The following is a 27,709-nucleotide window of genomic DNA, read 5'->3' on the forward strand; positions in this document are numbered from 1 at the left end:
TGATTTCGTTCTGTTGGTGTCTGAGAATATCTTTGGTCTTTATAATCTCATGAGGGAGTTGTCTATAGCCACCATTAACAGACTAACGTAAACTTGGGAACCTTGATAACTCCGTGGTTTATTTGGTTACATACCTGTCCAGTTCTCTGTTTGAGGAGTGAATCCCTCAGAAGTTTGACTTCCTTGTTCTCTTTGCAAGCACTTCCCTTTTAAGAACCTTCTGACTCTGAGTCCCCCTTTGCCTTGTTCAGTTGGAGTCTTCGTTTGCATTTTGGTCCCCTTTCTCATTTGGTAGTCCAAGCTTTCAACAGGATAAGGTTTCTTTGTTCACGGCTCACCCACACATCTCTCGTTTTGACTGGGAGCGTTTTCACTGACGGTTTACACAGATCCTCCTGGATACTGTTCAGAAACAGGCTCTTGGTTTCCTCTGGAAGCAGCAATTCATGGGCATGTCTTCTCGGAAACATACAAGAGGAAACCTAACCACACTTGTAATGGTACCTCTTGGGTTTGTTCCGGGTCCATCCTAAGCAAAACCTACCCCTTAGAATTAATGACTTATTTTAGCAATTTCTATCCTAAGGCTTCCTTATCAGGGAGAAAAAACAAAACAAAACCCGCTCAGTATTCCCAACCTTATAAACCCCTTGCCATAACAGAAGAGCTTGGGCACACGTAAGCCAACAGTTTTCTCCCATTTGCTTTTCATTTTAGGAAGAGTTTACGTGTTTTCTCGGGATGGCTGTGGCCAAACGGCAGTATTTGTAGCTCACTTGGGACGGACCTTCATGGGTTCCACATTCTCACCCTGTCCTGGGATCCTAGGACAGAAGGTTAATGCCAAGGCCCTGAGGTAAACACAGTTTCGAATGCGTATAGATGGAAACCATCAGAAGCATCCCAAAAGGAAATGGCTTTCGGGTCAAAACCAGGAAAACGCTCGCCTTCTGAAATTTTAAGGTTCATGGGTCCTGGGTTGGGATCACGGCAACTTTTTATCCTCTTCTGAGGCTCCCAACCCAGAATTCAAGCTCTAAAGACACGGAGAATGTGCTTTGACAACAGGCGGACTCCACGCAGACACCACGCCATGTCAACCCTCCTCCCCGTTTCCATCCAACGTGGCAGCCAGAGCTGAAGCGGAGCCCAGGACACAAGCAGCAGAGAGGAAGGAACGTCTCAGCACTCTCCGTCGGACTCAGCAGGACACGCCACAGGTCGCAGAGAGTCCGAGCGAGCTGGCGGTAGCCGGATCCAGACGGAATTTCAGCGTCGTGCGGTGCGCGCTCAGCGCGTAAGCACAGCACTCTGATCTCAGCCGCCAGCCTCCGGGGCTGGGCTGATCTGGGTGCTCTGTGTCTGAGGCATATCGAGACACTGTGGACAACTGAAAAGCCCATCCTGATTCTCCCTTACCAAATGCCCGAGGCAGGTGAGGCGTGAGTTATGTTTGCAGGATGTCAAACAGGGGTCTTCAAAAGAGTCCAGGTAAAAGGACGGATTGATTCTTTTCTGGATCTTCTCCCAGGTCACATAAAAGTTCACCATCCCAGGGCCCGTGTCCAGTGCTGAACTTTGGAATCTGTGAAGACCTTCACCAAGTATCCCAGTGCCAGGTTGTCCTGGATTTACTTATTCCAGGAAAACTGAAAACCTTCTAGGCAGATGAAAAGCCTTTTGTCAGTCTGCACGCCCGAAGAGTGGAGGCACCTGAGGCAGAATTTGCGTCCATACCTCAAAGGTGACCCCACACAGGGGGCCGGTCAGTGCCTTCCAACTCAGAGGACTCCCAGTCAAACCTGAAGGGATCTGGGCTGGATGCCACTCTTTTATTGGAACCAGTAATATCACACCCACCTCACCCACTCTCTCCTTTGGGCAGAAATCAGTGAAAACAGCAGAGTAGAGAACTTTGAAACTTCATCCCTCAGCAACAGCAATGAAGAAGCTGGGGAAAATTGCCACAATGAACTTCTTCAGCACTCTAGAATCTAATTCCTAACACTTACAACAACAAGGGGAAAGCTTAACGAAGAAAAAAAGCTGAATTTTGGTAAGAGAGCCCTGTGGCATTTTAACGTGCCTTGTCACCACCCTGACTCCCCAACACAGCTACACACTTGAGGACAGAAGCCCACTTCCCTGGTGCAGGTTACTGGTACCAGAGAAACCAATACTGACCTTACTCTCAAAGAATTGTAGTTCTGCATTTTGACCTGTACAGTAGCTCCCTGAAAGATCTGTTTAAGGGCTTGCCCGGAGCTTCCCCAGGGTTAAGGCAGCTTCCTGGGTGACATTTGCCAAAAACATTTAAAGACAAATGTATTAGCTGCTGCCACATGCAACAAAGGATAACAATTAGGTCAAGCAATAGAAAAACCAACAATCCTGGGAAAAAAGAGGCTTGAGAAGGGCACACTTCAGGGAATCAAGGCTTTGAAAAGTTTCCACGTATTCCAGGGCTCTGGAAGGCCACGTGGAGGCCTGGTCTCAACACGTGCTCAGAAAAGACCTGAGAAGGATCAAAACTCTCAGCTCCGGCTGAGCTGCAGGCTCCTTGTGAGCAGGAAGTACATGGCCTGGGTGGCCACTGAAGGAGCACCCGACACAGAGCCAATCTGAAAAGACCGAAAAGATTCTTTAGTGCCTTGTTTTTGGTTTTTCTGGTCCCAGGCATTTAAGGAAATCTCTGCCAAACCACTATCTGACCACTAGTGGAAAAGGGACTTCAGTGGCCACACATTACAAAGAATATGCTTTAAAAATTAGTTCAGAAAATTCATTTAAAAAACAAGCAACATTTATATATAGAATAGATAAACAACAAGGTCCTACTGTACAGCACAGAGAACTATATTCAATATCCTGTGATAAACCATAATGGAAAGGAATATGAAAAAGAATGTATATGTACATATATATGTATAGCTGAATCACTTTGCTGTACAGCAGAAATTAACATAACATTGTAAATCAACTATACTTCAACAAAAAATCTTGATAAAAATAAAATAAAAAACAAGCAACAACAAATCATGGGGGGGGGGGAAAGCAATTCCCAGAGTTGCCACATTACAATATTAAAAAAGTCAAATTTTCAACAAAAAATTACAAGGTGTGCAAAAAAAGAAGAAAGTATGGCCCATTTACAGGAAAAAAAAAATTAACCGTCCTTGAGGAAGCCTAGACATTGGACTCTGGACATTGGACACTGAGTCAGAAAAAGCTTTAAATCAGCTATCTTAAATATGTTCAAAAGGCTAAAGAAAACCATTGAAAAACAACGAAGGGAAACTAGGAGGATGATGTCTCACCAAATTGAGAATATCAATAAAGAGACAGAAATCACAAAAAAAGGAATCAATTTAAAATTCTGGAGTTGAAAAATACAGTCACTAAAATGAAAACCCAGCCTTCAGCAGTCAGAGGAAAGAAGCTGTGAATATGAGATTATCCAGTTTCAGGAGGAGAAGGAAAAAAAATGGAAAAAATAAACAGAGCCTAACAGATCTGTGGGACATGATCCAAAACACCAACTTACACTTAACAGAAGCCCCAGAGAAAAGGGCAGAAAGAATGTCTGAAGAAATAATGGCCAAGACAGCCCAAATTTGGTGAAAGACACGAATCTACACACCCAAGCTCAGTGAACTCCAAGTAATATAAACTCAAAGAGATTCACACTAAAACACGTATAATCAACCTGGCAAAAGCCTAAGACAAAGAGAGAACCTTGAAAGCAGCAAGAGAAAAGACAACTCATCCTGTACAAATGATTCCCAGTAAAACGAACAAGTGATTTCTCATGAGAAATGATGGAGGCCAGAGGCAGTGGATTACATTTAAAATGCAGGCAGACCTCGTTTTATTGCTCTTCACTTTACTGTGCTTGGCAGATACTGCATTTTTTTTACAAATTGAAAGTTCATGGCAACCTCCTGTTGAGCAAGTCTATTGGCGCCATTTTCCAACAGCATTTGCTCATTTCACGTCTCTGTGTCACATTTTGGTAATTCTCACAATATTTCAAGCTTTTTCATTATTAATATATTTGTTATGGTTCTCTGTGATCAGGGATCTTTGATGTACTATTGCGAAAAGATTATGACTTGCTGAAGCCTCAGATCGTGGTTAGCATTTTTTAGCAATAAAGTTTTTTTTTTAATTAAGGCATATACATTGTTTTTTAGACATAATGCTATTGCATACTTAATAGACTACAGTATAGTATAAACATAAGTTTATATGCACTGGGAAAACAAAAAATTCCTATAACTCACTTTATTGTGATATTACCTTTACTGCAGTGGTCTGGAACTGAACCCGCAATATCTCTGAGATATGCCTGCATGGAAAGAGAAAAACTATCAACCAAGAATTCTATATCTGGCAAAACCATCCTTCAAAAATGAAGTAGAAATTAAGACACTCCCAGAAAAACAAAAACTGAGGGAATTTGTCAGTAATAGAGCAGCCCTAAAAGAAATGCTAAAGTGAATCCTTCAGGCTGAAGTGAAAGGACAATATATGGTAACTTGAAGCCTTACAAAGAAATAAAGAAGAGCAGTAAAGGCAACTACATAGAAAAACACAAAAGCCAGCATTATTGTATTTTTGGTTTGTAACTCCTTGTTTTTTTTCTACATTATTTAAAAGACAAATGCATAAACAACAACTAAATATCTATGTGAATTAGTACACAATGTAGAACGATGTAATTTGTGACAATAACAACATAAAACGGGGTACATAACAACATATATGGAGTTACATAGGAGCAAACTTTTGGACACAATTGAAAGTAACTTGGTGTAAATGCAAACTAGATTGTTATAAATAACAATGTTAATTGTAATACACAGGAGAAGCACTAGGAAAATAACTAAAACAAATGAGTAAAAGAAATAAGAAGAGAATCAAAACAGTAAAATAAAAAAAGTTAAAACACAAAAGGAGGTGGGAATGAAGCATTGAGGAACAAAAATTATATAAGATGTATAGAAAGCAAATGGCAAAATGACCAAAGTCCTTCCTTATCAATAATTACATTAAATGAAAATGTATTAAACTCTCTGATGAGAAGGTAGAGATTGCCATAATAGATTTAAAAACATGATCCAACTATAAACTGTCTACAAGAGACTCACTTTAGATCCAAAGGCATAAATGGGTTGAAAGTGAAAAGATGCGAAAAAATTCCATGTAAATAGTAAACAAAAGACAGCTGGGTAGCTATACTAATATAAGACAAAGTAGACTTTTAGAAAATAAATTGCTACAAGAGACAAAGAAACATACTCTATATTGATAAAAGGGTCGATCCATCAAGAAGCTGTAACAATTATATCTAATAAATGAGTTCCCAGTAAAAGAACTCCAAATATAAAACCTAATAAAAGACCTAATAAAATAGCTCCAAAGTATATGAAGCACCTAATAAAAGAGCTCCAAAATACATGAAGCTAAAATGGACGAATTTAAATGGAGAAATAAACAGTGCTACAATAACAGCTGGAGATTTTAATTTTGAGGAACTGCCAAACTGTTTTCCAAAGTGGATTCACTATTTTAGATTATCATCAGCAATGTATTTCTCCACATTTTTCCACATCCTTGTCAACACTTGTTAATATCTGACTTTTTAATTATAGCCACTACAGTAGGTATAAAGCAGTATCACATTGTGGTTTTTATTTGCACTTCCTTAGTTACTATTAAGCATCTTTTTATGTACTTATTGGCCATTTGTATATCTTCTTTTTAGAAATGTCTATTCAAACCCTTTGCCCATTTGAAATAAATTGGGTCTTTTTATTATTGAGTTGTTACAGTTTTATATTCTAGATATGAGTCCCTTATTGAATATATGAGTTGCAAATATTTCTCCCATCCTCAGATTTTTTCACATTCTGGAAAGTGTTTTTTGAAATGCAAATTTTTAATTTTGAAAAGTCTAATTCATTATATTTTGTTTTACCTCTGTGCTTTTGGTGTTGTATCTAGGAAATCATTGCCAAAACCAGGGTCACAAAGACCTTGTTTTGTTCTAAAGTTTACAGTTTTAGCTCTTACATTTAGGTCTGTGATCCATTGTGAGTTAACTTTTGCGTATGGTATGAGGTTGAGATATAAATTCATTTTTTTGCATATGTGGATGTTCAACTATCCCAGAACCATTTTTGAAGACTCCTTCTTCTCCATTGTGTTTTCTTGGTAGTTTTGCCAAAAATCAATTGACCATAAATGTAAGGGTTTATTTGGGGCTTCTTAATTCTATTCTATTCATCTATAGTTTATCCTTTTGCCAGTATCACACTGTCTCGATTACTGTAGCTTTGCTTCAAATTTTCAAATGGGGAAGTGTAGGTCCTCAGACTTTATTCTTCTTTTTCAAGATCACTGTGTCTATTCTGAGTCCTTTGCATTTCCATGAGAATTTTAGCTTGTCAATTTCTATCCTCCAAAAAAAGGCCAGCAAATATTTTAATAGGGTTTGCACTGAATACGTAAACCAAATATTTTTTGCCTTTTAAACAATATTAAGTCTTTCTTAATCTAAGAACATAGGATGTTTTTCCATATATTTAGGTCTTCTTTAATTACTTTCAACAATACTTTGTAATTTTAAATTTTTTAGTCTTGCACTTAAGTAGATTTATTCCAAAATATGTTAACTAGACTTATTATGGTGATCATTTTGCAATATATACAAATATCAAATCATTACGTTATACACCTGAAACTAATATAATGTTATATGGCAATTATACCTCAATTTAAAAACATTTGTACCTTAAATTTTCCTGAAGTACCGCTCTCATTGCATCCCATAAATTTTGGTATATTTCATTTTCATTCATCTCAAAGTATTTTCTTTTTTAAAAAACATATTTATTTATTTATTTGGCTGCACTGGGTCTTAGTTGCAGCATGTGGGATCTTAGTTGCAGCATGTAGGATCTTTTAGTTGCAGCATGTGGGATCTAGTTCCCTGACCAGGGATCGAACCCCAGCCCTCTGCATTGGGAGCGTGGAGTCTTAACCACTGGACCACCAGAGAAATCCCTCAAAGTATTTTCTAATTTCTATTATGATTTCTTCTTGGATCCATTGGTAACTTACAGCGTATCATTTAATTTCCACACATTTGTGATTTCTAAATTTTTCCCTTAAGTTTCCATTGTGGTTTGAGAACATACTTTATATGATTTCAATTATTTTGAATTTTTTGAGAGTTGTTTTATGGCCTACTATATGTTCTATCCTGGAGAATGTTCCGTGTGCACTTTAGATGTCTATTCTGCTATTGCTGTTTGAATATTCTATAGATGTCAGTCAGGTCTAGCTGGCTGATATAGCCTTGCTAATTTTCTGTCTGATTGTGCTATCCATTATTGAGATGGGGTATTGAAGTCTCTACCTTTTAGTTCTGAATTTTATATTTCTACCTTCGGTGACCTCCTGTTTAATCTTAACACTAACCTCAGGGTAATCTTTTATAAAAGTTAGATGTCACTCCTCTTCAAAATTCTCTAATGCCTTCCCACCTACCTCACTCAGAGTTCAAACCAAAGTACATACAACGCCTAGAGGTCCCCCACTACCTCTCACCACATTCCATGCCATCTCCCCTCCTCTTTGGTCCAGCCCATTGCCAACACCCCACCTCCAGCATTGCTTAAGCATGTCGGACACTGACATCCCCAGATACTTTGTCCACAGGATCTTTGTACTTGCTGCTCTCTTTGCTTGAAACGCTCTTCTCTCAGGCATCTGCATGGCTTCCTTCGTCACTTTCTTCAGCTCTTTGCTCCTTCTCAGTGAGGTCTTCTCTGATCACCCTATTTTAAATAGTAATGTCTCATCATTCCCCTTTCCTGCTTTTTTTTCCTCCATAGCACTTGTCTACATCTGTCATAGTGTGTATATCATAACATAATCATGTAAATGGTATATTATTTATGATCTGTCTTTCACCACTAGAATGTAAACTTCAAGAGCACAGGGATTTTTGTCTGTTTTATTCCTCTGTATCTCCAGCGTTAGATCAGTGCCTGTCACATAATAGGTGCTCAGTGAATGCATGCTCCATGAATGAATGAATGCCCTGAGTACTACTGAGGAAACCAGTCAGCTGGGCAGCAGACTAAGTTGGATTCATTATCAATCTCAAGTGGACCCTAAACCCCAATTCATTCTGTTACTATAAGACTCTGCAACTGTGAACGAGTTTTCTTAAAACTCCATTAATACTATTAAAATCCAATTGGGCCATCATGTTGCTTCCATCCATTTCCATCTTTTCCATCTCTATTTCCAAATATTTTTTGAGCATTTACTACTTGCTAAGCACTGGATACGAAGTAGTATGCCTATAGTGACTAAGTCCTTACCTTTATGACGCTTACATTTACATTTTCCTAAATCCATTGTGCCAAAGAAATCAGACCACTAACCCCAGAAATTCCTTATCCAGTTTACCCTCCAGTTTCAAATATCGTCTCCTAGATCAACTAAAATTAAATAGAATTCTAGCAAATTATTTAAATTGAACCTTACCAATTTCATGCATGTAAATCAGCTTTCAAATACTGCAGAAACCAACTTTTAAGTATCACAGATTCGTGAAAACTAGTTTGAAGAAAATAATTGGCAATGGAATTGTATTTAAACAATGTGAAAGCTTTGTGAAAATGAGCAGCATTAAAACAATGCCTGACGAAGATTATTCACGTAACACTTTTTGCTTCAGCTACAAGTCCCAGTGCTAAAACTTTTCAAAAGCATTTTGTATCAGTTACTTTGCAGAAGCATATTGATGTCATTGTGGTTCATTATGATGGTTAAAGTTATTATCATTTTTCCAAAAAAAGTCTATTTCAAAAATTCCTGGCATCTATGAGACTGTAGCCAGAGTAATTTTTCTAATGGCTAAAAAGGTTTTAGTCTTTTGTCAGCAAGTACTGTAGTCAAAATATTTCAACCACAGATTCTTCTTCATTCCATCAGAGTACAGCCAAGTACCTGAATGACAGCAGAAGGTAGAGACAGGACACTGTGCTAGTCAGCAGAAAATTCTGAATCTAATCAGAGGACAGAGGCCTAATTGCTCACCTATTTCATTTGACAGCCAGAAAGACTATTTTGAGAAAACGTCTGTGGATTTCTTTTTAAAGTGTCTCCAAGAGAAACTTTAACAAGCATAATCAAGTGTGAGTTCCATACCTATCTGATTTTCCCACAAATCTGACCTAACAAGCAGTTTCACTGGAAATATAAGGACGTGAGAGAATAACGGTGAAGCAAAATTAGTCTAATTACAGGATAAATTAAAAATCCAAGAACTTGAACTTCCATGGTGGTGCAGTGGTTAAGAATTCACCTGCCAATGCAGGGGACATGGGTTTGATCTCTGGTCCGGGGAGATCCCACATGCCGCAGAGCAACTAAGCCCATGAATCACAACTACTGAGCCTGCGCTCTAGAGCCCACGAGCCACAACCACTGAGCCCACGAGCCACAACCACTGAGCCCACGCACCACAACTACTGAAGCCTGCGCACCTAAAGCCCATGTTCCGCAACAAGAGAAGCCACTGCAATGAGAAGCCCACGCACCGCAACGAAGAGTAGCCCCCGCTCGCTGCAACTAGAGAAAGCCCACATGGAGCAACAAAGACCCAATGCAGCCATAAATAAATAAATAAATTAATTAATTTTTTAAAAATCCAAGAACTTCAGTTCAAGACAATTCAGCAGTTGCCATTGCAATTTTGATAGGAATTGCATTGAATCTATAGATTGCTTTGAATAGTATGGACATTTTATCAGTATTTATTTCATTCCAGTCCATGAGCACAGAATATCTTTCCACTTATTTGTGTCTTCAATTTCTTTCCTTAATGTCTTATAGTTTTCAGTATACAGGTTTTCACTTCCTTGTTTAAATTTATTCCTAAGTATTTTATTCTTTTTGATGTAATTATAAATGGGACTGTTTCCTTAATTTCTCTTTCGGATAGTTGTTACTGTATAGAAATGTAACAGATTTTTATATACTGATTTTGTATCCTGCAACTTTACTGAATTCATTTATTCCAACAGTTTTTTTGATGGATCTTTAGGGTTTTTTTGTGCACACACACACAGAGATGCACAAACACACACATATATATGTAAATATACATATGTAGTGCAATATTACTCAGCCATAAAAAAGAAAGAGATCTTACCATTTGTGACAACATGGATGGACCTTCAGGGCATTAAGGTAAGTGAAACAAGTCAGACAGAGAAAGACAAATACTGTCTGATCTCTCTTATCCATGGAATCTAAAAAAAAAAAAAAAAAAGGACCAAGGTCTTAGATATAGAGAACAGACTGGTGGTTGCCAGAAGCAGGGGGAGGGGTGAAGGGCGGGAGAAATGGGTGAAGGGAGTCAAAGTGTAAAATTTTTTAAATAAATAATAAGTAAAACAAATTTAAGGATAACTTAATCCACTGTGCTGATTCATTTACACTTAGCCCATCAAAATGTATTTTGTTGTAAAATAGATAGCTAGTGGGAAGCAGCCTCATAGCACAGGGAGATCAGCTCGGTGCTTTGTGTCTACCTAGAGGGGTGAGATAGAGAGGGTGGGAGGGAGACGCAAGAGGGAGGGGATATGGGGATATATGTATATGTATAGCTGATTCACTTTGTTATAAAGCAGAAAGTAACACACCATTGTAAAGCAATTATACTCTAATAAAGATGTTAAAAAAATGTATTTTGTAAGACTGTCTATTATCCAAGAAATCTTTTGAGCCTTTTTAAGACAAGTCTTTTGTCTTTGAACCAGTGAGTTCTAATTTTCCATATGAATGATGCTTGGACCTTGAAAGATAGACGATCAGTTGATTTTCAACTTAGATTCTTGAAATTTTAAGTGAAATGAAAACTTGATATTCTGTTTATTGACGGGGCACTGAATAAGGTCATTAAAAAAAAAAATTTCCTAACTCAGGTCCAGATAGCCATATAATCAATCAAACAGGGTTAACAAAAGACGTGAAATTTGTCTGTCACACATTTCCAAGTTGTGCCTTACTGTCTAAACATAACTAGGTCTCCATAAATCACTGCAATGTCTTTCCCAACTCTCACTTCAATACTTTTTCTGTCTGAATACTCCTGATATTTGATTAGATTCTTCCTCATGTTGCTCTGGCCTTAAAGTCTAGGGCAGTTGAAGATATTTTAGAAGCTGGAGCAAGAAACAGGATTTGAGAACAGAAAAATCTGGATGCAGATAATGAGGATCTGAGTTATGGGGTTGAGATTCAGTTTGAATGTCTAATCACATGGTCACAAGCTTGTTTATGCCTGTTTTCATGTAGAGAATCAAGTTCTGGAAGGGTACAATCTTTGTCTTACTTGATTAAAAAAAAAGTTTATCTTCACTTTTTTCTGCTTCTCAAGATCTCAAATGAAAATTTTCATTGAAAAAAGATTATTTTGTGTAATTATTCTTCACCATATGTTTTTCAATTATTCATAGTATTTCTGCCTCATTACTTTGGCTATCATTACACTGACATTTTCCTGGAGACAAAATTCTCATTATATACTTTCTGGGTTTTTTTTTTCTACAACAATTTAATTTCTGAACTCACCCAAACTTCAGCTATTTTTGCTTAGGATTGAGTCTACATGCCAAGGGTCTAATGTATTTTTTTTTCTTTTTTTAACATCTTTATTGGAGTATAATTGCTTTACAATGGTGTGTTACTTTCTGCTTTATAACAAAGTGAATCAGCTATACATATACATATATCCCCATATCCCCACCCTCTTGCGTCTCCCTCCCACCCTCTCTATCTCACCCCTCTAGGTAGACACAAAGCACTGAGCTGATCTCCCTGTGCTATGAGGCTGCTTCCCACTAGCTATCTGTTTTACATTTGGTAGTGTATATATGTCCATGCCACTCTCTCACTTCGTCCCAGCTTACCCTTCCCACTCCCCGTGTCCTCAAATACATTCTCTACGTCTGCATCTTTATTCCTGTCCTGCCCCTAGGTTCTTCATAACCATTTTTTTTTTTTAGATTCCGTATATATGTGTTAACATACAGTATTTGTTTTTCTCTTTCTGATTTACTTCACTCTGTATGACAGACTCTAGGGCCATCCACCTCACTACAAATAACTCAATTTCGTTTCTTTTTATGGCTGAGTAATATTCCATTGTATATATGTGCCACATCTTCTCATCCATTCATCTGTCGATGGACACTTAGGTTGCTTCCATGTCCTGGCTATTGTAAATAGAGCTGCAATGAACATTGTGGTACATCACTCTTTTTGAATTATGGTTTTCTCAGGGTATAGGCCCAGGAGTGGGATTGCTGGGTCGTATGGTAGTTCTATTTTTAGCTTTTTAAGGAAACTCCATACTGTTCTCCATAGTGGCTGTATCAATTTACCTTCCCACCAACTGTGCAAGAGGGTTCCCTTTTCTCCACACCCTCTCCAGCATTTATTGTTTGTAGATTTTTTGATGATGGCCATTCTGACTGGTGTGAGGTGATACCTCATTGTAGTTTTGATTTTCATTTCTCTAATGATTAGCAATGTTGAGCATTCTTTCATGTGTTTGTTGGCAATCTGTATATCTTCTGTGGACAAATGTCTTTAGGTCTTCTGCCCATTTTTGGATTGGGTTGTTTATTTTTTGCATATTGAGCTGCATGAGCTGCTTGTAAATCTTGGAGATTAATCCTTTGCCAGTTGCTTCATTTGCAAATATTTTCTCCCATTCTGAGGGTTGTCTTTTTGTCTTGTTTTCATTATATATTTTCTACACTAGAAAATCCTAACTGGTTCTTATTTGAAATTGTCCTTCTGCCAATACACCAAGACAAAGGGCAAATCCGATGGAGTTGACTGATACTCAGAGTTTCCAACTAGAGCCTCACACATAAGAGGACAGATCCATGTTTCCTCCTAGCTTAGAAAATTTGCCCCGCTGGAGTTAAAATGCCAATGTCTCCTGAAAACCAAAATAAAACAAAACGTATATTTTGTTAATCTGCTTCTACAGAGAAAAATACAAAAGTGGAAATAGAGATGTGAACTTACTTTAATGACCGAAAGTTATGGGTTTCTCTTAGTAGTTTACTGAAGCCTGGTGCAAAATCATAAATCGGCTTCATTTTAATGTCACATTCCTGTTCATTTGTTGACCTTATTTTCTAAGGCTATTGGATGGCTTTCATTTCTCTGAGCTTTTAAAGTTGTTATCCATCTGTACGCCTTTACATATGCAAAAATACTTTCTGCCTAAAATACCCTTACTACTTGTTCTCTGGTCAAAGTGTGACTCCTTCATCAAGTTCAACCTCCTCTGTGAAGCTTCGTTTTTCATCCAGGGATTCTTCTCTCCCATGCCCTCCTCTAATCTAGGCGCAGTGGGTCATCCACAGAACACCCACACTGCTCAACTCCGTGTCGTCTGCTTTTCCACTTACAGTAGTCTAGCATCTTCTTCCACCAAGCCCTCTGTGGAGTCCTTGAGGGCAAGGAGCATGTTTTATTCATTGTTATAGTCTCATTATGCACTTCAGTACCTTATTTAATCTAGATGCTTATAAATATTGAATGAATTTTGAGTTTTCCTACTTTCTACATTTAATTTACTTCACATTTCTTTAAGTTTCAATCCTTTTCTTATTCTTTTTTATATTAATGATCTCAAACTGGAGGTAAATTGACCTTTAGACACTTAGGAAACCACTCTGGTTTTCAGATCTGTATGATAGAACTAATGACACAAACCTACTTTAAAAGCCTGTAATAAAAATAAATGCCTCACTCTCTTCAGAGGAAAATGGTAAATAAATAAAAATAGAGGTTCACTTTGGAAAACCATTTGGCAATTTTCTATGAAGTTAGAGATACCTTATGATCAAGCAATGCTCTAGGTATCAGCCAGAAGAACAGAAAACATATTCACAAAAATATTTATGGCAGCTTTTTTCATAGTAGCATAAAACTGAGAGGAAAAAAACAAATTTCCATCAAGACGAGAATGTATAAATAAATTGTGGTAAATTCATATAGTAGAATACTACTTACCAATAAAAAATAAAATAAACTACTGGTACAAGCAACAACATGATTGAATCTTAAAAACACTAAGCTGAAAAAAAAAGAGCCAGACAAAAAGTGTACATACTGTACAGTACCATTTATATGAAATTTAAGAATAGGCGAAACTAATCTATGGTTATAGAAATCAGAACGTTGGATTGTTCTAGTTGGGGAGGGGATCAGCTGGGACAAAGCACGGGGAATTGTTAATGGGAATGGCAATATTCTGGATCTTGATTGGGGATATTGGTTCCAAGGCTATATATTTACCTTAGTCAAAAATCATCCAAATGGGATTTCCCTGGTGGCACAGTGGTTAAGAATCCTCCTGCCAATGCAGGGGATACTGGTTCGAGCCTGGTCCAGGAAGATCCCACATGCCACGGAGCAACTAAGCCTGTGCGCCATGACTACTGAGCCTGCACTGCAGAGCCCATGAGCCACAACTACTGAACCCGTGTGCTGCAACTACTGAAGCCCGCATGCCTACAGCCTGTGCTCTGCAACAAAAGCTGCTGCAATGAAAAGCCCAAGCACCACAACGAAGAGTAGTCCCCACTCGCCGCAACTACAGAAAGCCCGTGTGCAGCAATGAAGACTCAACACAGACAAAAAGAAATTAATTAATTTTTTAAAATGTACAATATTGTGTCACTAATTGAAACTGTAGCATACTGATGTTAAGATGTTCACAATAGGGTAAACTGGGTGCCAAGTATATGGGAATTCGCTGTACCATTTTTCTAAAAAAATTTTTTTGCTAAATCTAAAACTACCCTTTAAAAACTATTAATATTTATTAATATTGATTCAAAATATTTAGAAAATATTTATTAAAAAGTATAGTGATGGGGCTTCCCTGGTGGCGCAGTGGTTGAGTGTCCGCCTGCCGATGCAGGGGACATGGGTTCGTGACCCGGTCCGGGAAGATCCCACATGCCACGGAGCAGCTAGGCCCGTGAGCCATGGCTGCTGAGCCTGCGCATCCGGAGCCTGTGCTCTGCAATGGGAGAGGCCACAACAGTGAGAGGCCTGCATACCGCAAAAAAAAAAAAAAAAAAAAAGTATAGTGATGAATAAACAATCACCTCCCATGTATTCAATAACCAGCTTAAAATTAGTCAAAATAGTTAAAGCCTCCTGTATACCCCTTTCTTTACAGTCCCCTTCCTACCAGACAAGACCACTTTTCTAAATTTGATTTTCGTCCCCTTGTATTTCTTGACTACTTTCACTACATATGCATACATGCCTAAGCAATATATAGTATTGTTTTGCATGTTTCAAAATTGTACGTGTATAAATTGTCCTATTATGTATGTTCCACATGTCCCTCTTTTTGCTTCATCACATTTGCGGGCTCAGTCTTGACTTACTGGCATATAATATTCCACCGTATGAATACCCCATAATGGGTTTATGCTCTTATTGGTGGACGTTTCCAACTTTTTGCTTCTATTCCTAGTGCTGTTGTGGATATCCTTGTCTACATAGCAAAGTTCCCATAAGATAAGCAGTCAGGAGCGGAATGCTGGAATTTGGTATTTGCATATTTTCGGTTTCACTAGATTTTGCCAAATAGCTTCGCAAAGTGGTTGTAACAGGGGTACGTACCTACCAGCAAATGCGTAGTGTTTAGACGCATTGAGGGGAAAAACGTTTGAAAGACATAAACCGTACAACATGCTTTCTTCACCATAATTTTGCTTTTGTGTCCACGTGACCATTCCCACAAACTGCAGTTCGGAGCACAGAAAAGAGCTCAGACAACGTAAGACCAGACGGCTCCAACGCCCGAGGACGCAGGCACACGCCCATTTCGCGCGTGGTGTCTGACGCAAGGGCTGACGTCATCACGCTCGCGACGTCTGCGCCTGTTTGACGCCCTTGAAGGCCCCTTTCCGGGCTGTCTGGCAAGATCCAAGTGTCAGCTTGTGTCGGTCGGTTACCTCTTTTTCGCAAGAAAGGAAAATATCCTCACAGGTTCTTCTGGTTCTCAGAGACGACACCCTTACCCAGGAAAGAGTGGCTGTCGGCCGGCGTTTTCTCAGGCAGCGCCGCGGGCAGCCCGTAGGCCCTTGTAAGGCGCGCGCGCGGCACCGCCTCCTTCTTTTCGGCCGGAACCGCCATCTTCCAGGTGCAGTACGCGCGTGGCTCCCGGAGCTTCTTGTGCCTTCCCCTGTTTCTCAGGCGTGAGTCCCAGCCCTGTGGCCGCTGAGGCCGTGCATTGGAGCCCTAGGGAGATCATCTAGCCAGTCTGGGGCCCGCTGGCCTGGGCGGTGGAACTGTGTCCGTCCAGACTCGGCGCGGCGGGCGCGGGGCCGGGGACCAGGCTGCGATGCCGTGGGTTTGTGGGGGGACAGGCTCTGGAAAAACGAGGCCGAGGCACCGGGGTGAGGCGATTCTGGTCCATCGGGAAAGGAATTCGTCCTTCCAGCGCCCCCACGACTTCAGCCCGCCTCTCCTGGGCTTTCTCGGATCGGCTCTGGCGCCGCGTGGCCGCTTGCTTTTTCCAACGCCTTCAGTGTGGCATCGTAACCCCTGTTGTAGGGCCTAAACTGTAATGCCCTGGGGTAGGGGCAGTAGGAGCGAGTTGAGAACCAGGCGCCGGTTTTAATCTCTCTTGAGATCTGGGTGTGTGTGTGAGAAAGTTGGGGGTCGTGGTCGGAGAACTGCAGAGGTGCCCCTGAGTCGCCCTGGGTGAAGAAGCCCAGCCCGTTCGTCGTTGACGTGGGAGATTTCCGGTTCTGTTAATTCTAGCCCGGGACCGCAATTGGAAAAAGGGAAAATACTTTGTTTGCCACGGGTATTGTTTTGTTCATGCCAGGGCAGCAAGTGTTAAGCGAAGGGATTCCTGAATAGCTGTGTCTGATTTAGGCGTTTAGGGGGAACGTTAACTGAATAACCCCTTAGTCTTAGTTTTGCATCTGTGTCTAGTTTGTAGCAGCCAGCTGCCAGAGTTGAGGAAACAGCGGGTTGCGCCCCTGTAATGGGTCCCATTTTGGGTAGTATTATAGACTTTAAATCTTCATTGCTTGGGACGTTACGTATTGTTTTTAAAAACTCACTCGATTATATGTGTATTGGGTCCTGATGGATTTCGAACTTGGAAAAATGGGTCTAGTGGAAGGAGCGTGGGCTCTGGAGTCAGAAAGGACTTCCAGGGCTTCCCTGGTGGTGCAGTGGTTAAGAATCCGCTTGCCAGTGCAGGCGACACGGGTTGGAGCTCTGGTCCGGGAAGATCCTACATGCCGCAGAGCAAGCAAACCCATGCACCACAAGTACTGAGCCTGCCCTCTAGAGCCTACGAGAGCCACAACTACTGAGCCCGTGTGCCACAACTGCTGAGCTTGCGCTCTAGAACCCACGAGCCGCAACTACTGAATCCCGCGCACCTAGAGCCCGTGCTCCGCAATGAGAAAAGCCCCCACTCGCTGCAGTTAGAGCCGGTGCACGACGACGAAGACCCAACATGGCCAAAAATTTAAAAAATAAATTTATTAAAAAAAAAAAAAACGAAAGGACTTATATTACTGATTCTGTCACTTTGCATCTCCATGAAGTGAGTTGACCTGCAGAGCATATCTCCTTGTTTATGAACTTAAGGGGAGTTTACATGAACTTAATGCAAATGTAGCCATGAGAATTAAAACAGTACTTGTACTTGATAGATTCTTCTCAACATTTAAAGTGAAGTGTGCATTCGTTGTAACAGTGATTTGGCTTTGATGGGTTATTCGGTCTCCTTGCCACACAGGTTATATGAAAAAGGTACTTAGGAGTCACTTTTCTTTACGGTTAAGATGTAATAAATTGAGAGGTTGACTTATATTAGAACGTTGTCGACAACCTAAGCTGGTCTTTGGTGTATTTTGCCTTGTGGTAGGAGTAGTCAGCAATGGTAGTTCTGCCCTTGGATGATCTGAGGCAATTAAAACCATTATTTTGACCTTTTGGGAAACAAAGTGAAAGGTTCAACTCAGTAGTCTATAGGTGAGTTCTTAGATAATGATAAAGTACTGTTTACTAGTAAGCGCTTTGCATGTGCTAGGAATTGCTCAATGTTTTGTAGACATTACCTTAGTTGATTATAAAAGTATTAAGACTGTTTTACATATGAGGATCAGGGTTTAAATGTTGGTCTTGCAGCAGGTAAGTGGCAAACCCTATGTCAAAATCAGGTCAGTGATTATAAAGCCTTCTACCTCACATTTTCTGGTAAACAACTGAGTAATTAGATTTATGAAGTAAGTTAGAGATTTTTGACAGTTAATAGGTGTGGTATTAGAGAAATCCGTAGGTTGATAAGAAAAGGGGTTTAATCCATTATGTATAAATGCAAGACAGTTTTGTCGTGCTTTGCAACAATAAACTGCCTTCTAGTTGGTAATTCCAGTGTTCTTGGCAGTCTAAGCTGGGTTCTACAGATGTAGTGTGGCAGAAGTCCTGTCATGTTACATTCTAATAGGGAAAATACTGGTTTGGGTTCTAAAATTCAGTTCTGCTTCTTAGGAGTTTTAGGCAGTTTGGGCAGAAATCTTGGTAAAATTACTGTTTCTTACCATTATAAGATCTGTTGATTCGTGAACCAGCTTTTTAGATAGTTGCCTAATTCTCGTGTTGCTACTGAACTTAGTGCATTTGTAATTACACATTTTTTGGTTAAAGGGGCAAATGTCAATTTTGCAGTTGTATTTGACTCTTTGATACTTTCTGGTTTCAGTAATTCGCCAAAATGACCAACACAAAGGGAAAGAGGAGGGGCACCCGCTACATGTTCTCTAGGCCTTTTAGAAAACATGGTGAGTAGCTCCACCCTCCTTGGGAGCAGGCGTGGCATACATTTGTGTTTTATTACCTATGTGTTGTCGTTCATATAAGATGTTCTTAATAAATGGCATTAATTAATCAGCATCTACCTAACTTATTTGTAATAAATAAAAAGCATGAATTTTATATAGTGGTTCTTAAATTGTTGACTAGCAAGATTTTAAAGTACATGTAACTGCCAAAAAGTAGTGTGTGTTGAAAGCTAGTAAGCTTATATATTTCTCTTACTCTTGACTTTTTAATCTTGATACTGACTGTATTGGGGTTTTGGTTTTTTTGCAGGAGTTGTTCCTTTGGCCACATACATGCGAATCTACAAGAAAGGTGATATTGTAGATATCAAGGTAAATTATAAAATTGGGGAAATAACTGCAGAGTAACATTAGAAGTTAGAAAAGTTGTGTTTAATATTAAAATCTGAATAGGGTGTATTGCATCTTTTTATCTTCCTAATCGGGGGAAAATCCATTTCCTGAAAAAGCTCGTGAGAGTATAGAGTAGCTATTTTATGTTACATTTTTATTTTTGTAATAAATTTTTTTTTTTTTTGGCTGCATTGGGTCTGTTGTCAAGTCTTCATTGCAGTGCGCAGGCTTCTTACTGCAGTGGCTTCTCGTTGCAGAGCTTGGGCTCTAGGTGGGCAGGCTTCAGTAGTTGTGGCGCACGGGCTTAGTTGCTCTGTGGCATGTGGGATCTTCCCGGACCAGGGCTTGAACCCGTGTCCCCTGCATTGGCAGGCGGATTCGTAACCACTGCGCCACCAGGGAAGTCCCTAGAATGGCTGTTTTAATTTTACTTTAATAAACAAGAGTTTTAAAAGTGCTATTCTTGAGCCTAAGAATTTTCTCTTACTTGTTTTTAACAGCTAGTGGAAAAATTAAGGGGGGGAAATCCTGTGGATTTGTATTTAAACGTGTCCTGGCACTCTAGAGCTTAATGATGATTGTCTTTTTGATTGCTAAAAGCAACGTGAAAATGACATTTCACCGGCTCTGAAAGCTCTTGAGTTGCCATCTAAAGAAAAAATCTTGGAATATTTTAGTTACTTTGGATTTAAATGGAGGGGGAAATTGCTGGCATAACATTTATCTCCTTTCTTAACAGGGAATGGGCACTGTTCAAAAAGGAATGCCCCACAAATGTTACCATGGCAAAACTGGGAGAGTCTACAATGTTACCCAGCATGCTGTTGGCATCATTGTAAACAAACAAGTTAAGTAAGTAATGTCATAGTTCTTTGTGCCTACTCAGTACTCCCTCACACCCCCCTTTCACTTTGCCAGTTGGACTTATGTCTTTATTGGTCATTCAAGTGGGGCAAAGGAAATACCCTTTTAAAACTCAAGCAAACTGGGTGTTTGTCTTGTAACCTGTCAGAGGAAACAAATTGTAATAAACTTACTGGAAAGTCTTGTGAGGTTTGTTAGCTAAGCCGTTCTGGTTTTCACAGTGTAAAAAGTTTATTAAGTTGTAAATTTTATTAGCGGTCTGGTTTCGCTTAAATTATTTGGTATTTCAGAGTCTGTCACCTCATCAGAAGAGAGCTTAAAAGTGGGGATGTTTGGGCTTCCCTGGTGGCGCAGTGGTTGGGAGTCCGCCTGCCGATGCAGGGGGCGTGGGTTCATGCCCCGGCCCTGGAGGATCCCACGTGCCGCGGAGCGGCTGGGCCTGTGGGCTGTGGCCGCTGGGCTTGCGCGTCCGGAACCTGTGCTCCGCAGCGGGAGAGGCCGCAGCGGTGAGAGGCCTGCGTACCGCAAAAAAGAAACAAACAGAAAAGTGGGGATGTTTGCCTCAAGGCCCTATTCAGTAAGATTTAATAAATGATTATAAATTTGCCATCACCTTGTTGATTTATCGTATCTGTGGGTAAAAAAAATATTCATGGTTTAATTAATAAATGAAACTGTCGAAAGAATTCTCTGAATTTTAGCTGTGTTTTTGATGCACTTAAGAGTTTCTTCTCTCTCCAGGGGCAAGATTCTTGCCAAGAGAATTAATGTGCGTATCGAGCATATTAAGCACTCTAAGAGCCGGGACAGCTTCCTGAAGCGGGTGAAGGAAAACGATCAGAAAAAGAAGGAAGCCAAAGAGAAAGGGACTTGGGTTCAACTGAAGCGCCAGGTGAGTGCTTGGCAGCGTTTCTTGGTATTACGTACATTATTAGTTCTGGGAGCACTTTGAAATTGAGTTACAGTACTTTTCATAATTATTCCCTCACCTTTTTCTAATAGCCCGCTCCACCCAGAGAAGCACACTTCGTGAGAACCAATGGAAAGGAGCCTGAACTGTTGGAGCCCATTCCCTATGAATTCATGGCATGATGGGTGTAAAGAAAATAAAAGACCTGGACTGTGTAAATGTTTCTCTTAATTGAGTAGAAGTGTGTGACCCCCTTCCACAAACAAATATTTAAAGCACATTTTAATTGTGTCCGAATTCAGTGGGTGACATCTTTTTACTTTTCAAATTTAGTGGTTTTTATTCCTGAAAGATGTGAGGTAGTTTGTTGTACAGTATACTCCATTGGTTAATAAACTGCTAGCTATTACTTATAAAATATTTGTACTAGTTTGAAAATAGTCTCAATTCCTATGAACAAAGGATTTAAAATGAGTGAAAGTTATCTGTTATAATTAAGCTCAGGAAAAGTTGATGCTCATATTGCATCATAAATTAAGTAGCTGTGTTTTGAGGATCAAGAACTTACCTTTGAAGCCTACTATTTAAATAGACATGGTTTAAAGCCCCTTCCTGGTCCTTTGTGAGTTACATGTTCTGAGTTGTTCAGACCTTTCGTGCAGCAGGGCTCAGAAAAGTGTTAAAAACTGGAATACCTTTTTTATTTAAACCGGGTAAGTATTTATATAGCATCGAATATGTTACGTGGCATTCTAAGCACTTTACGTAACGTACTCGTAAAAAACTTGGAATAAGTGTTGTTTTGCTCATTTTACATGAAAGGAAGCTGAGGCACAAGTAACTTGTCTGAGGTTACAGGTGCATGGTGTTGGCAAAGACTCAAACCCAGGCAGTCTGGCTGCATAATCGGATTTTAGTCATCAGTTCTATATTGCTTCATATTGATAGGAATATTTTAAAGCTACTTTGTCTAGTTGGAACACCATTTTAGGTTTTGTTACTTCCTGGATATTTTTAATAGGATGTGGTAAACATCCAATAGGGAATTGATCACATCTCATCGCCCTGCCTTCAGTATTCTGTGATAATACCTGTAGCAAGCTTATTTAAAATGAAAACCTTGGGCTTCCCTGGTGGCGCAGTGGTTACGAATCCGCCTGCCAATGCAGGGGACACGGGTTCGAGCCCTGGTCCGGGAAGATCCCACATGCCGCCGAGCAACTAAGCCTGTGCGCCACAACTACTGAGCCTGCGTGCCACAACTGCTGAAGCCCACACACTTAGAGCCTGTGCTCCGCAACAAGAGAAGCCACTGCAGTGAGAAGCCGGCACACTGCAATGAAGAGTAGCCCCCGCTCACCGCAACTAGAGAAAGCCCGTGCGCAGCAAGAAAGACCCAACACAGCCATAAATTAATTAATTTTTTAAAAAATGAAAACCTTGACTACTCACTTGGTATTCTGTCCCCACTATTAGACTTGAGGACAAGACCTGTTTATAATTTTAGTAAATGCTGTGAATAGGTTGAAACCCAATGTTAGTGGCCTTCAGTTTCATCTAGTGAAGTGTGATGGTAATAGGGCTTGGAATCCAGCAAACCCTGGCTTTGAATCTTGGATTCCTAACCTAACTCAGTAAATGGTGGTTATTAATTGCCCTCAAAGATTCACATCTAGTGGTAGAGGGTCATGTTTAAACATGACTCTCTTGGTCAAAAGAAATGGTTTAGCAGCACCACCACAGAAAACAAGGAAAACCTCATATATTGCATCAGTTGGCATCTGTGTTCCTGTGTTTTTCCATCTTAAGTTACCACTTATGCACTAGGTTGAAGTCACTTTGCATATTTTAAAATTCTATTTCATGAGTATCTTTCATAGCCGTTTTTTCATTCCTGCCCCTTTAGGCACATTTTGATTTCTCCTGTAAACTGTTAAAGCAGCTTCAAGGCATCACGTTTATTGAGCCTCCTGCTTTACTGCATATTGCTTAACCTATGTGTCTCTATAACTCATGGTTTAGTTTTTCAAGGTACGTGTAACTAGTCTAATTCCTACTAAATTGTTTTTCTCTTTATTTCTGTTTTCCTATGTGATGGCTTTAGCTATTAGGAAAACTGTGTTTATGGAACTGCTCTTCATTGCCCCAGTTTTGCACACACACTTGCCTTTGCCTGAAATACCTACACTTTGCTTTGTTCGTTTGATGGAATTTCTGCTTGTCGTTCACTCACCTTGAGTCATAGGTGAACCGTCCCTGATTAAAGCATTTTAAGGAGAGGAATGAAAGTGCTTGGAATCAGAGATTACTTCTGGTTTGGGTTGGTGGAATAAATTCCCCCACAGTTTTGTGTGTTTGCTTCTCACAGTGTTTATAATTTTTAAAACCTGCCTTCCTCACTAGACCTGAGGGTAGGGACTCTGCCTTATATTTTGTACTTCTGGTGCCTGGCACATAATATACACTCAGTAAATGCTCTTTAATGAGAAAAGCACTGCTTTTTGCTTGTTTAAGGCATTTTCTACTTTATGTTCAGTTTTATTTTCCTATGTACTTTATAAAACTATTTTCTGAATTTTGAATTTTTGAATTTTGAATTTTGAGGGCTAACCAATCGTTTTGCTCAGGAGTAATTGGGATTATTAAATCCTTCACGTGGAAAAATCAGAGACCTCAAACATTTCTTTGTTCGTTCTCCAGCCAGTCATGTTAACCTTGCTGACTGTTGCTGCTTCTGTAAAATGAGGGTGTCATCTGCAAGTAGGGATTGGACTGAATGATTCCTAGAGGTCCCTTGCGTGCTTTGAGTCTGATTCCATGTTTAACTACAACTAAGTGAAAGGAAGTATAATTGTGACTTGTCAAAAAGGAAATGGTGGTGTAAGATATCTTAGTTCAGGAGGGCTGGTGAGGCTGGACATTGGGAAAAGGAAAGGCTGCAAACAAGACTGGCTAAGGAGAGTTATTCTTAGGGCAGGTAGTCAGAAAATGTGAACGCTTCCATCTAGTGTATTGGTGCAGCAGTTTTCTAAAATACTATCAATGGCAATGCTATGTGAATATGCGTATAGCTCTTTTATATATATAGATTTTTAAAGATGGGTTTTCTCACAATACTGAGTTTAAAATGTGTTTTCCAGATTCTTGGTTCGTTTTGATTGCTTTCCTAAAGGGTTGTACCAGTTAGCACTCCGTGAGTGAGTGAAAATGATTGTCTTGGCACTCTCTCCAGCATTGATTATTATAATTTAGTCTTTGCTAATCTGGTGGGAGAAAATGTTGCGTTATTGAATTTGGCTTTCCTTAGCTTCTGGAACACTTAACCTGGTTTCCTTTTACCTCCACTGCAGTCTTTGCTGGATCTTACTGTCTTTCTGACCTCCAAATACTGAAGTGCCTTTATTCGCACATTCAAAGCCCTATATCATCTGCCCTCTACCTACTTTTCTGACCTAATCTTCTACCACTTCCAGCCCCAAAGTCAGATTCAGTAAGTCATGAGATATTTGGAGGGCAAACACCATTAAGGAAGTTACAATCTAGGAAGAGCAGTACAATCGGAAATCCTATTTAAATCAAGGCAAAGTAAGGCTTCAAGGAGTGTAAAAGGACAGTAAAGGGGAAAGTTGATGTTTACAGGGCTCTTGTTTTCACTGATTTTTCGTGGTTTCTCTTGTTTGCTTGACCCTTTCCACGTACTGCTTCCTTGGCTTCAGCTTACAGACTAGTGAAAGCCAGCAAATTAAGCAAGCAGCTTTTCGTTTGTCTTCCTCATTTTGTAGCTTAAATTCCCAGTCTCCCACTGCATATATGGCTTCTGCCTACACCACTCTAATGAAACTACTCCTAGAGGTTACCAAACACCTGCTAATTAAATTCAGAGACTTTCCAATTTGGCTTTATCTCCCTGGTATTTGTCAGAGCCAACACCTTTGTTTTTTGCCGTCACACTTTAGCCAGGTTCCTCTGCCTGTCCGACTCCTTCGTCCTCCTTATTCTGGATTTTCCTTAATGTTCCACATCTGTCACTCCTAAGTTCTTTCTGGGTGATCTAAGCCAGTGGTTCTTCAAGTATAGCTGCCCAGCTCGCAGCATCAGCATCTGGGAACTTGTTAAAAATGCAGACCTACTGAATCAGAAATTCCGGGGAGGGGGCGTGGGCAGCACTTAACAACAAGCTCTCTGGGTGATGGAGATGCATGCTCTAATTTGAGAACCACTAAGTTTATGTCTAGCCATCTCTAATACACTTGAGACTCAATTTCAGAGCTCACTTTCTCTGAAGCTCTAGATGTGTATTTCCAACTCCCTCTTGGGCACCTCCATTTGGTGCAGCTATTACACAGATGAGCTTGGAAGGTTTTATTAGCGGAGAGGTGAATTAAATTGAAACCCTTGAGATTTGACTAATGTGTGTTTGCTGATAAGATTACGTGCCTGCCTTGAGATGCAGGTCGTTTAATGAGTAACCATCACAAAGTGTGAATTTATAAATTAATCCCTTACTGTACAATTCCCTTTTCTCACACTTACCAATGAGAATGAAGAAAAATATTCTAACTATAAAACTTTTCACCCTGTTCTTAAGTTAATAAGAACCATGGTTGGGAATGAGGCTGCGTGGCTTCTTGAACTCTCTCTTCTGATCTAGCCAGGTATCTCTTAAGGCCTGTTCATTTTCAGTTGAACCCGATCCAAAGGGCTGAATAAACTACATCACACTGAAATTTGCTTCTGAACGTTGTGGCCAAAAAGCCCCGCAGTTTCCTGTATCTTCTGTACTCCCATCAGGGTAGGTTTGCATTTTTCTCTGCACTAGGATGGGAAAGATTCTAAATATAAACACTGGCTAACATTTAGCAGTAAGCGTCGCTAAAATGTAAGAAGTTACGTTCATCTTATTTTTTGAGCACAAGAGAATTTTAAGCTGAATTTGATTTGAGGTATGAGTTTATAGCATATTCATCGCAGCCCCACTTAAAGGAAAACATTGGTATTGTTCAAGCAAGAAACCTTCATAGAATCTTAGACAAATTGCTTGGTTATAAATAACAGTGAGGCAGCATGTGTAGCTGTTCCTGCTGAGGTGGGGAAAGTGTGTAGAGGCGTGAATAGGCAGTCCAAGGTTGTGTGTTGTGATTCTTTTTCAATAGCAAAGGTGAGTGGTGAGGGGCAACTGATGGGCCATCTCTCAAAGGCCCTCATGGGAAAGGCACAGAGAAGCCTCTCAAAACTTTCCTAGCAGGAGTGCAGTTTGTGGAAATCATTTGGATTGGAAAAGAAATGCCACGGGGTGCTCTTTGCTGTCTACAGAATGAGTTGATGGCTTAGCCCAAGTGAAGATGTGATTGGATTTTTGCTCCTGAGAAAGAGTTCAGATTAATTGCTCGTGGCAGATGAGTAAGTGAACAGTTCGAAGATCCTTGAGAGCAGAGACCATCTGTCCTTCGGATGCTCCTAGCTCTGGCACTTGCATATACTAGGGGCTGCCTCAAGAACAGTTGAGTGGCGTTCCATAGCCTCCAGGTGATTCCTTACTGGGGCGTTCATTGCCATCCACAGTCTGCTCCCCAACCTTTGGGTCATCTACTATATCCTCACCTTTGAGACCGCTTGCCGTACGCTTCCTGCCTTCCTGCTTCTGCTCGTGCTCTTGCCTCAACTACATACGACATCTCTCTACCCTTGTGTTTCCATCTATCAAATATGCTCAGGGACCAGTCGTTTCTCCCTGCAGCTTTTCCTGATTACCCACCCCCCACTTCAGATTTCTAACAAGTTTCAGGTGTACAGCATTATAAATCAGCATTTTGTGTACACTACAAAGTGATCACCAAAGATAACAGTTACCATCCAGCAGCATACATTTGACTCCCTTCACCCTTTTCACCTACTTCCCAACCTTCTTCCCCTCTGGTAACTACTAGTCTTGTTCTCTGTATCCATGAGTTTTTGTTTTGTTTTATAAGATTCCATATATGAGTGAAATTATTTGGAATTCGTCTTTCTCTGTCTGACATTTCATTTAGCATTATGCCCTTGAGGTCCATCCATGTCACAAATGGCAAGATTTCACTTTTTTTTTTACAGCTGAGTAGTATTCTATTATACATGTCACATCTTCATCCATCAGTGGACACCTCCATATCTTGACTGTTGTAAATAATGCTACAATGAATATAAGGGTGCATGTGTCTTTTCAAATTAGTGTTCTTGTTTTCTTTAGATAAATACCCAGAAGCCGAGTAGCTGGGTCATATGGTAGTTCTACTGATTTTTTGTTTTGTTTTTTATTTTTGGCTGCGTTGGGTCTTCGTTGCTGCGTGCGGGCGGCATGTGGGATCTTCCTGGACCAGGACTCGAACCCGTGTCCCCTGCATTGGCAGGCAGACTCCCAACCACCGCACCACCAGGGAAGCCCAGTTCTACTGTTTTTTGAGGAACCTCCATACTGTTTCCATAGTGGCTGCATCAATTTACATTCCCACCAGTGCACAGGAGTTCCTTTTTCTCCGCATCCTTACCAACATTTATTTATCTTTTTGATAATAGCCATTCTAACAGGTGTGAGGTGATATCGCATTGTGATTGGTTTGCATTTCCC

The 27,709-nt window shown here is 40.1% G+C and overlaps 1 protein-coding gene and 2 non-coding genes across 4 annotated transcripts; all 3 read left to right on the forward strand.

The window, feature by feature from the left end:
- Window positions 1–1,424: 1,424 nt before the first annotated feature.
- Window positions 1,425–21,336, forward strand: RPL21 (ribosomal protein L21). 2 transcript variants are annotated; one of them, XM_065895885.1, is made up of 6 exons: window positions 1,425–1,435; window positions 18,860–18,938; window positions 19,249–19,310; window positions 20,071–20,183; window positions 20,937–21,087; window positions 21,198–21,336. In XM_065895885.1, the coding sequence occupies exons 2-6, from the start codon at window positions 18,872–18,874 to the stop codon at window positions 21,285–21,287; spliced, it is 483 nt and encodes a 160-aa protein (XP_065751957.1). In that variant the 5' UTR covers window positions 1,425–1,435; window positions 18,860–18,871; the 3' UTR covers window positions 21,288–21,336. The 2 variants fall into 2 exon arrangements, with proteins under 2 accessions (XP_065751957.1, XP_065751956.1); XM_065895884.1 differs by lacking the exon at window positions 1,425–1,435 and adding an exon at window positions 16,038–16,273.
- Window positions 19,897–19,967, forward strand: LOC136137911 (small nucleolar RNA SNORD102). The gene has a single exon (XR_010656768.1). It is a non-coding gene; the product is annotated as a small nucleolar RNA SNORD102 (small nucleolar RNA).
- LOC136137916 (small nucleolar RNA SNORA27) lies at window positions 20,228–20,354 on the forward strand. Its single transcript, XR_010656773.1, has one exon. It is a non-coding gene; the product is annotated as a small nucleolar RNA SNORA27 (small nucleolar RNA).
- Window positions 21,337–27,709: the final 6,373 nt, after the last annotated feature.

This window comes from Phocoena phocoena, chromosome 18 (genome assembly GCF_963924675.1).
Source record: "Phocoena phocoena chromosome 18, mPhoPho1.1, whole genome shotgun sequence".
In the NCBI taxonomy this organism is placed as follows: domain Eukaryota; kingdom Metazoa; phylum Chordata; class Mammalia; order Artiodactyla; family Phocoenidae; genus Phocoena; species Phocoena phocoena.

Excerpts from the sequence above, each read along its gene's own strand:
- RPL21 (XM_065895885.1), top strand. The coding sequence starts at position 18,872 with ATGACCAACACAAAGGGAAAGAGGAGGGGCACCCGCTACATGTTCTCT. Across the intron at positions 19,311-20,070 it reads GTGATATTGTAGATATCAAG|GGAATGGGCACTGTTCAAAA; the intron begins GTAAATTATAAA and ends CTTTCTTAACAG. Across the intron at positions 21,088-21,197 it reads GGGTTCAACTGAAGCGCCAG|CCCGCTCCACCCAGAGAAGC; the intron begins GTGAGTGCTTGG and ends TTTTTCTAATAG.